This window comes from Stigmatopora argus, chromosome 5 (assembly GCF_051989625.1).
Source record: "Stigmatopora argus isolate UIUO_Sarg chromosome 5, RoL_Sarg_1.0, whole genome shotgun sequence".
Lineage (NCBI taxonomy): Eukaryota > Metazoa > Chordata > Actinopteri > Syngnathiformes > Syngnathidae > Stigmatopora > Stigmatopora argus.
Window position 1 is genome coordinate 10,616,627 of NC_135391.1, and position 14,148 is coordinate 10,630,774.

Genomic DNA, 14,148 nt, shown 5'->3' on the forward strand with positions numbered 1-14,148 from the left:
CTCCCTGTGAACATACTTTGTAGTCAAATTGCATGTTAAAAGTTACCAGTCTTTGATATGAAAGATTGAAGTCTTCCCCCGTGTTGTTGCTTTATTATTGTTGGCAAACAGCCATATCCTGATTATGTTATTAAAGTCTCATTGCGGCTCTTCCTTTCCCGCAGACCGAGATTGCCAAGAGACTCAACACCATCTGCGCTCAAGTCATCCCTTTCCTCTCGCAGGAGGTAATGGTGTCTCTCTTTTCTGTTTATCTATGCCCATACATCTGCTGTAACAGTCTTTGGAAATAAACATTGAGTGTTTCTATCCGTTTTGCAGCATCAGCAGCAGGTGGTTCAAGCAGTGGAGCGGGCCAAGCAAGTGACCATGGCTGAGCTTAATGCTGTCATCGGGGTACGCGGACTGCCCGGCCTTCCACCTACGGTTCGTACCCATTTCTTTTAGGAAGGTCCCCTTTGCATATTTTTGCATTAGAGTCGAATCCGCCTCACCTGAATTTGTGGATCTGCCAATACAAGTCTTGATACGCTACTTTGGAAATGTTTTGAGGCACATCCAAATGTGTTTTTTTGCCCATTCTAATTTTGAAAATCAGTTGTGTAGCATAAAATAAGGTTGGGAGTGAGAGAATTAGAAGCATGTTTCCAGCGTTCTTATGTGACAAAAATCCAATGTTGAGTGAAAATTCTTTTTAACACAACAGGGTGGGAATGTTGGATGGTAAATTGCACACACATGTCCCAACATTGGAGGATACTATACATATCGCCATTGTCCCATTTGCAATAACCTCTGAAGGCATTCAAGTGGGTTTAAACAAAGAGAAAGTGGGAAAGGTGAAGCAATTCAAGGATTTACAGGTAGAGTAGTGGAGTGTTGGAGGACGTCGGTATGATTGGGTACCTACTAGAGGCGGCGGTGGGGGCGAGGAGATGTTGACATTTAGGGAATTGTGGGAAAGGGCAGGTTGTCAAAGATTTAGCTGAGCAAGGGATTGGATTGGATTGGATACGTGTTTAGCTTTTTAGTTGTTGCCAACGGATAGGTGTCTGTGTGGGATGGGGGCAAAGGGTTGTATAATGGGCATTTGCTCTCAGAGTTCTTAATTGGGGGACTTTGGTGTTTGTAAAAGGGGGGTCTGGTGGGGTTAAGAGGGTTGTTCCCTCCATACTCCCCTTTTCCCCTTCTCCTCGACTCCCACGCCAGCCTGTCATTCACCCCGTTTCTGAGTTAAATATGTGTAATGAAGCGTATTGCCCCCGCAACACACACACACACGTACACGCACATGCACGTACACACACACACACACATAGGGAGACATACGTGCATATGCTTACGCTAACATCCGATGACAAACCACCCTCCGCCACTACTTCCCCTCCATTTGCTCTCATCAGGGGTCCTATTTGTTTTTCTCCGTCACCGTGTTTTTGCATCTGTGTTTGTGCGTTTGTGAAAACGGGGGGAGGGGGTGGGGGCTGCGGTTACAGAGAGGGGTTGCATAGATGTGCGTCTTCCTTGTTTATCAAGATTGTGTGTGGACATTTGGCTGATCAACTGTGACGTCTGTGTGTGTGTGTGAGTGTGTGCATGTGCCTGGTTGTTTGGAAGGGGGGGTTGGCGTTTGTGTGGGTGGGGGTGGAGGCTAAAAGACCATTTAATTGTTTAGGGTACAGAATGGAGAAGTACAGCAGAGGTGGTGGTGGTGGTTGATTTAGTCAATTAGGTGAAATAAAAGTCGGTTTGACCTTCAGCTCTCCTTTCACCCCCGCGGAGCCACCTCCTGTGTCGTCCCTGAATCCCCAAACCCTTTATACTCTTCCTCCTCCTCCTCCCGTGGCGAATGTGAGCTTGGATTCTCGCGGCTACTGTCTGAGGAGGCAATAATGATGTTTTGGAACACAAAGGAATTTCACGCTCAGACGAGCGCCTGATTTGGTGTGAAAGAGAGAACGGCGCTGCCAGCCAGCCTCCCCTCCTTCGCTCCCCTCCTTCCCCCGTCACTCCCTCACAAGACCTGACAGTGTAAGCAGCAGCTGCAACTCCCCCCGCTTCACCACCGCCACCTTTTCCCTCCTCCATCATTCCTTCCTTGCCCCCACCGCATCCTCCAGCTCACAGACTCTGATCCCAGCTGTCAGTATTGTTTAGTGTTTGACCCCAGAGGGATGACGAGTAGGAGGAGGAAGGGGGTTACTAGAGGGGGTGGGGAGGGAACAGGAGGGGGTAAAGGATATGTTCACCTCTTCGTCTACTGCAGCAGCTTGTTGGGATGCTATACATGAAAATTTCAAATTTGTCCAGAGCTACAAATGTCTGTTGATTTGGTTCCACAACCCCCATTGTTTTTTATATTTTATTTTTGGTGGTCAACCAATAAAACCTGAAATGCTATGTTCACGAAAGGCAATGAGACCCATGCAAATGTGTGAATTTGACAATTTCTCTCTTTATTACATCGTGTATTTAGGTACAGCAGCACTGTTTCATGATGGTTAACATGTCTGGCTCATAATCCTGACATTTGCGGCACAGTATACTTGGCCCTGGCCTTCATGTGTAGAGTTTGCATATGTATCATTTTCCATGTAAAAGGCATTAGCACGGAATGGAGTGATTAAGTCAACCTGGCAATTTCCCACATATGGAGATCATTCCAGAGCCTGTGTGAAGTCCAACACCCCAACGCCGGCTTCCCATGTCCTTTTGTGTTAAACGCAGCAAGTACTTAATGTCAGACTAAAGGATTTTCTGATTATAGGTGCAGGGTCTCTATGGACCCTTTTCCATCGAGCCGTTATATGATATATATGTTGTGAATGAAGTATTCAAAGCAATACACCCGTGATTCACACGTGTTTTCAACATCCACAAATATGTAGATCCAAGATTTTGAGCTGCCAGCGGTGGGTTCTTTTCTACACCAGTGGAGAAAAAATTGAGACAGTTGATGGCTTGCTTACTACAACTGCTTTAGTACTCCGTTTAGCAGACAATTTTCCCGCGAATCACCATTTGTCACTCATGTTTTTTTTGTCTGTCTCTGTTAATAGCAACATCTCCCACACAACCACGGCGCCCCTATTCCCCTTACACCTCACCCAGCTGGCCTGCACCCTTCACAGCTGGGCGGTTCGGCCAGCCTGCTGGCGCTCTCGGGAGCCCTTGGTGCCATGCCTCCCCATCTGGCGGGCAAAGAAGGAGCTGATAAAAAGCCACACCTTTCAGGGCCTGATTCGCACCCAGGAGGACCCGAGCACTTGAGAGGTCTTGAACTTGGTCTAATGCAGATCTTTCAAAAATAGTTGTGATTTTTTTTTCTCTCTCTCTTCAATGTCATTCATAATTATCTTATTTCTTTTCTCTCTTTTATTACATCATGACATGGCATTTTGGGACACAACAGATCGGGAACCAGGCACAGTAAGTACCCTATGTTACTGGGTGAATCAGAATATGGTGCATGCAGTATTCATTCATTTACTTTTTGAACCGCTTATCCTCACATGGGTCGCGAGGGGTGCTGGAGCCTACCCCAGCCAATTTTGGGCACCAGGCAGGGGGCACTCTGAATGGCTAAGGAGACAGACAACCATTAACGCTCACATTGATACCTAGGGGCAATTTAGAATAAGTTACTTAAAATGCAGTGCACCTTAACAACCTTACTAAACATTTGAGTATGTGCCAGTTTTTAGAAAATGTTAGCTCGTGCTACTGTTTTTAAAATTGCAGCTTAGCTCAATTTACCACAAGGAATTATGGCAATTGTGTTTAAGTTCCTCAGTGGAGTCCACTTTAAATACCAAGTAAACATTAGAGAAATTGGGTTTATCAGTGGTTATTTGGTTAAGTTGCCAACATTCAGAAGGTTTTACTAATGCACAGTTCTGAAAGAGGCAGTTCACAATATTTACCTTTTAGTTTGATTTCACATTTGATTGGTGAATAGAGACTCCAAGACATCCAACTGTACTTTTTCTCCACTATGTTACCATACCAATGAAACTTTCTAGCTAGAGAGCACCTGTTGCTCTTGAAGATTTTGACTTCGTCCACGCCCTCTTTTCTATTTGTGGGATCAGTGATGCTCATCCCAATGGAACATTAAGCATGCCAATGGCACACAATTGTTTCAACTGTGTATTCCCACTTTTAACATAATCTGTGCCTAAACTTGACAGCCAAAATGTGTGTACACGTGTGAGCGTTTATGTATTCGCTTGGGGGAGGAGGAGGGGTGTGGTGTAGTGAAGATCCTGTGGTTGCTTGCATGATTCTGCCCTAGAGCCGCTTTGAGCTCCTTTCTATGCCAAATGAGCCTTTTAGCACTCTTTCTCTGTCTCTCTCTCTCTCTCATGCACACACTCAGCCAAGCTTGCATTGTTGTGCCTATTTAACACCTCAGTGAGCAGATTACTCCTGCCTCATAACCCACCCCCCTCCTCGCCCACTGCCCCTGATCCCGCGCTTAAAAGACTCTCATTGTGTTTAATATCGCCACCATTCAGAGGGTCCGGGGGGGATGGGGTGGGGTGTAGGTGCAGCAGTCATATGACACTTGAGTATGTGTGTGTGATCATGCTAAGGAAAAAGAAGAGAGGGGGTTGAATGCTTATGTTTTGCGGGTCAGTGCCTTGAGTTCAGCCCACCAAACTCCTTTATAAAGGTGTAGGCAGGAGGCGGAGAAGACTACAGGGTTCTGTGTTAGAATGCAGATTTTCCGCCCGTCAACCCCCTCCCCTTGGGTCTCTTGTCACCCTTTCTTCTTCTTCACATACGCACACCCTTCCTCCATCTTCTCTGTCCTATAATCTCCTCATCCACTCCCCCTGTTTTTTTCTCACCCCCTTCCCCTCCTCTTCCTCTTTCATTTATCCCCCAACCCTGCACCCCCCCTCTCCTCCTCATGTCAGCGATCCCACCCTGCTGCTTGATTTGTGCATGCGCATGTGTGTTTGTGTATGCTGGATGCACATTTCATTGACAAGCTGAGACTATAATGGACTCGACATGAAGCTTTAATCCATTAACAATAGGAACCGTTGGTCAGGAGGCAACGGTGGGTGGGGGTGGTGGTTTGGGGGGTGCTTAGTGTGTGCTTTTGTGTGTGCGTGTAAATGTGTGCTTTGGGAACACACGAGCGTTATGCAAGCAATACACACATAGGCTTTCACAGTCAATTACCCATTGCACACACACATCTGAACACACAGCCAGGAGAGCTAGTGTGGATAGATTTTAAGAGCCACTTAATATAATCATCAACTTCAGAGGTGTGTGTGTATGGAGGGGAGGCTGCTTAATTTGTACTCCTGTGAGCTCTTAACCTGTTTGCTCAAAAGTTTGATCTGTTTTTCTAACCTGTTCTCCACACGAGCAAATTTGCACTGGGCAAATGCTGTTTTTTTCGGAATCTGTTTCTGACAGATTTTTGTCAGAGAAATGATATAAATAGTGGTAAAGAACTGGTCAGGTTTACAGGAACACTACAATTCACAGCCTCAAACAGTGGCACGCTCGCTTGAATAGTGAGTTGTGCTGTGCTTAAAAAAAATTAGAGGCTGATCATGCATGGTTTTGAGTGTAGGGGACAACATGCATTCATTTAAAAAGTCCAGCCGCTCTTTGAATATACCGTCTACCATAAACAAAAAAATGACTGTCTAGTGTATTCATGATGCTGAAACAGTTCATGACTGCACTAAACCCTGTTCTGTCTCCCACCTCCCAGAGTAACTCGCTGCTACCCGAAAGCCTCCGTAACTCAGACAAACGACGGAATGGACCTGACTTTTCAAATGACAACAAAAAGCGCAAAGTGGAAGACAAGGACTCCAGCCACTATGTAAGACATACTTGTTGTTTGTAGGGAAAAATGTCATCTTTTTCTTCTTCTTTTGCTAAGAGCCCATTGTGGATAACTAATGCTTTTCTTGAACTTAAATATCCACCAATTTCCCTTGGACTCTTATGGTAAAGCGCTAATTGATTTGTTATCTTTGCAGGATAGCGACGGGGAGAAAAGTGATGATAATTTAGTGGTGGATGTCTCAAACGAGGTCAGCACATTTATACTACTACTCATTTTCATCAATCTCTTTTTTACTTAATGGAGATTCTCATTACAAGGCTGCGTAGGCATGCTTGATTGAGGTTTATTATGCCATGTGGGACCTTTCCGTGAATGCTAACAGGTTTATTGCAGAATTTCTGTGCTCCGGTAATTAATTCGAGGGACGGTTACATATTTCTTGTGTAGGAGCAAGCCTCCCCCCGCAGCACACCCATACCCTCCCCGAGAGAGAATGGCTTGGATAAAGCACGCCTCCTCAAAAAGGACCCCTCCAGTCCCGCTTCGACTGCATCGTCGGCTAGCTCTTCCTCCCTCAAATCCAAAGAAATGGCAATGGTTTGAATCTTGTCTTTATTCTTTGTCGGTCGGTTATCGCAACCTGTGTAGGATAGCACAATATTTGTGTTTTGTCTGTGTGGCAGCGAGACAAAGCAGGCACCCCGGGGCTCAAGTCCAGCACACCCACGCCAAGAGGGGATTCCACCCCAGGACCAAGTGCCACACCTGGTGTACGGCCCAGCCTGTCAAAACCACCCTCCATGGAGATCCCACACCCTCCTTGTACGTCTCCACTCGAGCTATTACCATAAATTCTAGAGTATAGGCATGTTAAAAAGGTTTATTTTCATTTAAATATGGTATACAGTGGTACCTCGACATACGATCGTAATCCGTTCCGAGACTGAAATCGTATGTCGAGCTTTTCGTAACTCGAGCGAACGTTTCCCATTGAAATGAATTGAAAACAAATTAATTTGTTCCAACCCTCTGAAAAAACACCAAAAACAGGATATTGGATTGGAAAAAATGTTTTATTTCTTCTAATTCGCCATATATTGACAAAGTAAGAAATAACGAGTGGTTTAATAGTAATAAAATGTGTTTAATAGATGTAAAATTAGACGCATTTCGCGGAGGAGAGAGACAACGACACACGAAGGCGGAGGGGGGGACTGTTCGGGGAGACTTTATCCACGGCGCTTGTAAACGAACAAACAAAATTAAATTAACTTGGATAAATATATACAGACACTCAAACATACGTTTAATGTAACTTTACACAAAACTGAATTCTAGTTTTGTCTTTTGTTACCTTTGTTTTCCGGGTTAGCGGTTTGCCACGCCTCCACCCTCACGTTCGCTATCGATGGACTGTTTGCTGTTATAGCCTTCAAAATATTCCGAAAATGATGCACACAAATGTCCTCACAATAGGATAACGCACGACCACTTGCCAACGAGAAATAGTCTTTAAATAACGATCGCGTGACCTTCTTTCCTTAGAAAGAATAATGAAGTTTTATTCTGAGAAAGGGTGCCATTGGCTATTGGTGTTGTGTGCACAAGTATACTTCATTACCCAGAAAGCCCTATTTTTGCCCGCGCATGCGCGTTGTTTTTCCTGGTCGAAACTAGTCTGAATAAATTGTTCAGTCCTCGTAGATATCGTAGTTATACACAAAAGAGATGCGGCAAAAAAGACAGCGCGCTACAATGATAAACAGCCTCTAATGTCATGGCCACCTGGCTTTGTCGCATCTCGAAATTTTAATTGTATCGCGAGCGAATTATCCGATCGAAATTTTCGTCGGAACACGAGCATGTTGTATCACGAGGTACCACTGTACAATGTTTACCATAATATACCGTAAGTGTTATAACAGTCACTTGTATCAATGTCTGTAGTAGTTTAAAGCTGACCCGTCAAGCTTATTTGTTAAATAATGCATTGAGATACCTGGTAGTCTCTGCATTTGAGTAAATGAATACCCTAAAGTGGGGGGATGTGTTGCCTCATTAGTCATAAACATCAGTAGATGTGTGACTGTAATGGCCCTAATAGAGTGGGCACTCTTCAAGGAATTTACTGAGCATGAACTCTGTGATGAATATTCAGTACGCTGTAACTCCCCGCAGATTTGGACCAGACATGTTTGGTGCTTCATTATTGTACATTTAAAAGTTAAACTATCATCAACACTTTGTGTCTCCTCGCAGCTGCGGGTCTCAGGACTCCTCTTGCTGTGCCTGGCCCATACCCTGGCGCATTCAGCATGTTGCCCCATGCCGTAGGGATGAATGGCGAGCTCGCGGGGGCGGCCAGCGCTGCTGCCTATGCTGCTGGCCTGCACAACATTTCGCCTCAGATGAGTGCCGCTGCCGCCGCCGCCGCAGTGGCGGCCTACGGACGCTCGCCAATGGTGAGTGCTTGGAGTTCTGTCGTATGCTTTCACTTGCCTACAGCAACGCTGTAGTAAGTTTGTACAGTAATTACCATAAATATTAGTTTTTAAAAGGATTTGCAGGCCATTAATGGAAAAAAAAACCAACATGCCGTATGAAAACTTAGTTCATTTCCCTGGGACATGACTTCATGTATTGCATGAGACATCGTATTGGCAGGAAAAGTGTTAGTCAAGTTTCTGTCAGTTCGTAAGGAGCCGCTTACTGTTGTGATCTAGAGTTTAAAAACACAGAAGGAAATGGGAGTGGTGAGATTTGTTGCATTTGCACAGAACCAGAAAGACAACACGAATTGATTACTGTGCATGGTACTGTACTTCATTCATTTATTCAATCATTATTAATGCTGAAAAGGCAATTAAAAACAAATTCTCATTTGCAATACTGACTTGGTAGCAGGTTACCAAGTGAGATTAAGTACATGTTAGCGTTAGATTGCGAAATGAGGACTCCCCGTATTTGTTCAGTTAGCATAGGGTGGTGTGGGCTATTTTCCATCAAGCTCATCACTCACTGCTGTATTTGCCTAGTGTTCATTACGCTGTTTAAATAGGTTCAGTCAAGTGGTGCCTGTGTCTGAGCAACAGCTTGCTGTAACTCTGCATGTGTGTACTCAGCAGCTGTTTGTGTGTCAGGTTGGGAGGTAAGTGCGTATTGGGAAGGGACTGACAGCTTTTAGTGTCTGTGTGTTTACATACTCTTAAGCTTGTCATTCATTTTCAGATTGTGTGTGCTTGTTTACTTTTTGCACGCGAGATTTAGCAATTATGCGCCTAAGTACCTCTTGAATGTTTGCACTGTGCTCATCAAATGACTGAGCTGTCTCTCATCAAGGTCGGCTTTGATCCACACTCTCACATGCGGGTTCCTGGAATGCCTCCCAGTCTGGCAGGAATCCCCGGTGGCAAGCCGTAAGTGACTTTGCAGGAACTTGTTCGATTAGTGTGAACATGTAGTTTGTGCATCTCAGCTATTAAGAAGCATTCAACTTCTTATTCCTGCGTCTTCCTCCCTAGGGCATATTCCTTCCATGTTGCGGCCGACGGACAAATGCAGCCAGTGCCATTTCCTCCAGATGCCCTGGTGGGCCCGGGTATCCCGCGCCATGCCCGCCAGATCAACACGCTCAACCACGGCGAGGTAGTCTGCGCCGTTACCATCAGCAACCCCACACGGCACGTCTACACGGGTGGAAAGGGCTGCGTCAAGGTGTGGGACATCAGTCACCCAGGCAACAAGAGTCCTGTGTCGCAGCTTGACTGTTTGGTGAGTGTAGCCCCCCATTATTATACCCCGCCACTATATTCCGCTATTGCTCGTGATGTGAAATTTCATAGACATTGGTGCTTACATCCGAGTCAATAGTCGCATATACTCACATGGATTTTGCTCTCAGTAAAATTTGAATGTTGTGTATCTGGTAATATACATGTTCATCGGCCCTCTTATTTGTGTATCTCGCTAAAGTTGCTTTAGCGGTGGAATTATTAAGGGACTCTAAAGAAGGATATCATGTCTGCTATGGGGAATTGAGCTCCAACCAGGCTGCACAAATATTACCAGGCTCCACTAAGAGAGAGACAATCATCAATTGCTTCAAATCAATGAAAGTAAAGACTTTTTTTTTATCTAACCGCAGAACCGAGACAACTACATCCGCTCCTGCCGCCTCCTCCCTGACGGACGCACGCTGATTGTGGGTGGCGAGGCGAGCACCCTTTCCATCTGGGATTTGGCCACGCCCACTCCCAGAATCAAGGCCGAGCTGACATCATCAGCGCCGGCCTGCTACGCTCTGGCCATCAGCCCGGACTCAAAGGTGTGCTTCTCATGCTGCAGTGATGGCAACATCGCTGTGTGGGATTTGCACAACCAGACACTGGTCAGGTAAGATGACGCATAAACTTACCTAGACACGTGTCCACATATTCATACTTGGTTTGTTTCCATATATGAATGTCTGAAATATGTTTAAGATAAGTGCTGCAAAAAAATTGTTGAGTTATAGAAAGAGACTTATTTTCTCCTCTTAACACTTGATACTCACTCATCCCTATATTAATGTGTTGCAAGTACCACAGAGCATGATGTAGTTCTGCGACAACACAAAGAAAAGAGGTTGAATGTTCAAAATTATAAGCGTTGTTTTTTTGGGGGGCAAATAATAATAACATTTGAATTTTATGGCTGCAAGATAAAGATAAGTTGCTAAAATGTTTGAGAAAGTTGAGGACTGTTCTTCAACACCTGTTTGGGCGAATGGAATACTTTAAGGACAATGACGTAACGTAAAATCATCAAAACCTTCAATAAATCGGGATAAATCGTTGCATGTAGCACCAAGGCCGAAAACTAACGTTGAACGCCTGTGACTTTTGCTCCGTTAGGCGCCACTGCGTCAAAATCTGACATTATTGTGTGTTTTGGATTAAATGAGGCTAGAAGATAGTGTTTAAGTATTTGCCACTAATGAGTCGCAAATCATTGTATTCAGATTGTATTCATGTTTAACAGAACATCCTAGATTTATTGAAATTGTGCTTATAGTATGCCTTGGCTATGAGTAGTGTATGTTCATGCTTGTATACCTACTCCACAGGCAGTTCCAGGGCCACACAGATGGAGCCAGCTGTATTGACATTTCCAATGATGGCACCAAACTGTGGACCGGAGGACTGGATAACACCGTCCGGTCCTGGGATCTGCGAGAGGGGCGTCAATTGCAGCAGCACGACTTCACGTCGCAGGTGCACACGCGTTTGACTCTACAGCCACGTGCACTCAAAAACATTTAAGAGCTTCCCCACCCTTGGCCATCGCCATCATTTACATAGTCGCCATTGATGCCAACTCCTCCCATCTCTTTCCAGATCTTCTCTCTCGGCTACTGTCCAACTGGGGAGTGGCTGGCAGTGGGCATGGAGAGCAGTAATGTAGAGGTCCTTCATGTGACCAAACCGGACAAATATCAGCTGCATCTGCATGAGAGTTGCGTGCTCTCCCTGCAGTTCGCGTATTGTGGTAAGTCAGCAGCTGACGTTTGCTTATGCTTTATAGCTCAGTGTTTTCGACTTTTTTTCCCCTCGCTAAAAACCTTTTCTTTTTATTAGATTTTTTAACAGAAGTATATATAAGAGACAGTTTGGCATTTATCGAATCAAGTGGGTTCAGGGTTGACATAAATCAAAAAATAAAATTTTGCTAAGTTCTCAAAAGGGTCTGTGGTGGTCTCACTCAGGAGTTAATGTTAATGGAATTTTATCCCAAAGTTCTGAGCAAAAATATATATTTTTTCTTTCTTTCAATAATGCTGATATTGCAGAGTTTTTAGAGGGGCCACTGCATTTTTTTGTTTTATCTGGAAGGCAAAATTGACTTGTAGAAAATGGTACCAATGTCACTGTTTATTTTGTTCCAACCTGAGTAAAAGGGGACAATTTCACGTGCCATACAAAAAGCGCACAATGTTTGTGTATTTTAGATAAGATTTTTAAACAAGGTTGCCATTATTGTTGTGCAGGTAAATGGTTCGTGAGCACTGGGAAAGACAACTTACTAAATGCATGGAGAACTCCTTATGGTGCCAGCATATTCCAGGTATGCAATGTTAATATTGGTCCTAACTCGTTACATGAAATGTGTGCATCACAATATTGTGCTTCAACCACCACCACATAGGAAGCCCCACCAGATTCCACCACTTGGAAGCCCACGTTTAAGTGTTCCTTCCCTGTGCTTTTGTGGTCCCTTTCTTTTGTTTGTTTTTTAAACACTGTCTTTTTTTTAATCCTCCGCAGTCTAAAGAATCGTCTTCGGTCCTCAGCTGTGATATATCTGCAGACGACAAGTACATCGTCACCGGTTCCGGAGATAAGAAGGCCACCGTCTATGAAGTCATATATTAACATGGCGAAGGAAGGCTCATTTGTACTTTGAACTAAAAGAAGACAACAGCCATTTCTAGATCTTGAAATTACGTACACACACTCATTGGTGCAACTTAGGAAAAGAACGAAAGATCGGATACCGTTAGACATCTGTTTTGGAATGTCGCTTTTCTTTGGATGGCTTGACAGGCTATGGGACCAGGCATTCTTATACAAACGGAGCCACCTAAGCCCCACGAGGATCGCTGAAAAACGTCAATAGAGGACAGAAGAGATGAAATGATGGATGTGAGCCAAGGAGAACGGTGTTGTACTTGGAGCCTTTTGCCTCTTTGCCCCCTGAATCTCGGCTGGCTGACACCCACGCCGTGTCATGGAGGTCTCAGCAGTCCTTCCAGCAAGTCCACCTACATATACGCACACACACACATTGACATTCTCACGCATATGCATTCCCGCCGTCAATTATCCTCAGGCACTCAACATTTCACCATCTAATAGGAGGGTTGATAACTTTTTTCCACTTTCTATAAAGTGCTCCAATGGCCAAACTGTTTTTTTTTTTAATTTCAAAATAGAATGGGACCGATATTATGAATATTTGCCAGGAGAGATCGTATAGTTTGGCAGCACAATAGATTTGTGGCCAGTACATCCTCCCCCAGGCTAGAGATTCTTTGTTTAAATCTTGGCTTGGACTTTCCTAGAGGATTTTTTTCCTCCCAAATTCCAGAACCGTGCATGCAAGGTTAATTTAACGTTCCTAAATTGTTAAGTCTGGGTGTGTGAGAAAAGTTTTTTGTTGCCACTTCCCCTGCAATTGGCTGGTGACCATTTCAGGGTGTACCCCACCTTTCACCCTCAAGGAATATGTTCTAAATTTTACATGACCATCATGAGGACAAGTGGAAAATTAGAAAAAAAAACTGTTCTGTTGGTTAGAATCGATGCATCAACGTTAAAGTCTTCTGTGCTAAAATCTTGGTTCATGGCATTAGATTTTCTCTGGGTACTCAGGTCTCTCCTAAACTTAGCAGGTGAGTGTGAATGCTTGTTGGGCATATTTTACCGCTCATCCAAAGCTACAAGCCCAATAGAAAATGGATAAATCAATAGCTTTTGAGGCTTTTGAAAAGGTTCCCCTCCACAAATCTTCGACTATATTAAGGAGTTAAAATGCAACAAATCAAACCAAATACACGCCCTTAATAGACACTTTATTTATATGCAGGACCTTACCGCAACCTTTTTCAAAGCTCTTTTTTTAAGGATGGTCATCTCAATTCATTTATACATTGATAATACAGATAGAGGATAAAAATCTGTCCTTTCCAGGCTGCCTCTCACCATTAAAGTAGTAATCAACAAGTCTTAGCAATCAGTGGACGATCGATTGTTGTGCTCACACTGGACGAACATGGATCCGATCGTCCATTTTGCATCTCCATGGAGAAAAAAAATGAGGCATGTCAGTGTTGCTTACATCTGCACATCATTTAAATCAAGATGATTTATGACTGTGCTTATGTTGTTTTATTTTAAATCTATTTTTGCCCATTGAATGTTTGTAAAAATGTACATAAATGTTTTTGGGAGGTGGGGGTTGGGTTTGGTTTCATATGGGATGTTGTTAAGAAAGTGTTTTTGTATATCTTTTACACCCAACAGAAAGGTGAAAGGAAAAAAACTAAAAGGTCTTAACTGCTAATTTCAAAACTTTAGTTAATAAATGGTGTTTTTTGTAATCAAAGTGGCCTTTGTGAACATTTGTTGGCACCAAATAAACAGATTAGTTTTTAAATGCACCAGCTAGCTTTAAAATTACATTTGGTCAGTCCTTTGTAATAACCATTTACGGTTATACTTTTATTAAGATTGTCATCAGACTGTCATATAACTAATATGACACGTGTCATGAAGATGAATGAATGCTGA

General features: G+C 43.8%; 1 protein-coding gene across 2 annotated transcripts in view; it reads left to right on the forward strand.

Moving 5' to 3' along the window:
- LOC144075048 (transducin-like enhancer protein 1) overlaps positions 1 to 14,037 on the forward strand; it is a 44,609-nt gene extending 30,572 nt beyond the window's left edge. Inside the window, exons 7-22 of one of the 2 annotated variants that reach the window (XM_077601839.1) lie at positions 165 to 227; positions 322 to 426; positions 3,060 to 3,273; positions 3,413 to 3,429; positions 5,741 to 5,854; positions 6,015 to 6,068; positions 6,269 to 6,418; positions 6,505 to 6,643; positions 8,081 to 8,283; positions 9,161 to 9,237; positions 9,343 to 9,592; positions 9,966 to 10,213; positions 10,926 to 11,073; positions 11,197 to 11,347; positions 11,847 to 11,923; positions 12,124 to 14,037. In XM_077601839.1, the coding sequence (XP_077457965.1) occupies positions 165 to 227; positions 322 to 426; positions 3,060 to 3,273; positions 3,413 to 3,429; positions 5,741 to 5,854; positions 6,015 to 6,068; positions 6,269 to 6,418; positions 6,505 to 6,643; positions 8,081 to 8,283; positions 9,161 to 9,237; positions 9,343 to 9,592; positions 9,966 to 10,213; positions 10,926 to 11,073; positions 11,197 to 11,347; positions 11,847 to 11,923; positions 12,124 to 12,231 (2,118 nt within the window). In that variant the 3' untranslated portion in view covers positions 12,232 to 14,037. The remainder of the gene's footprint in view (positions 1 to 164; positions 228 to 321; positions 427 to 3,059; positions 3,274 to 3,412; positions 3,430 to 5,740; positions 5,855 to 6,014; positions 6,069 to 6,268; positions 6,419 to 6,504; positions 6,644 to 8,080; positions 8,284 to 9,160; positions 9,238 to 9,342; positions 9,593 to 9,965; positions 10,214 to 10,925; positions 11,074 to 11,196; positions 11,348 to 11,846; positions 11,924 to 12,123) is intronic. The other variant, XM_077601840.1, reaches the window with a different exon arrangement.
- Positions 14,038 to 14,148: the final 111 nt, after the last annotated feature.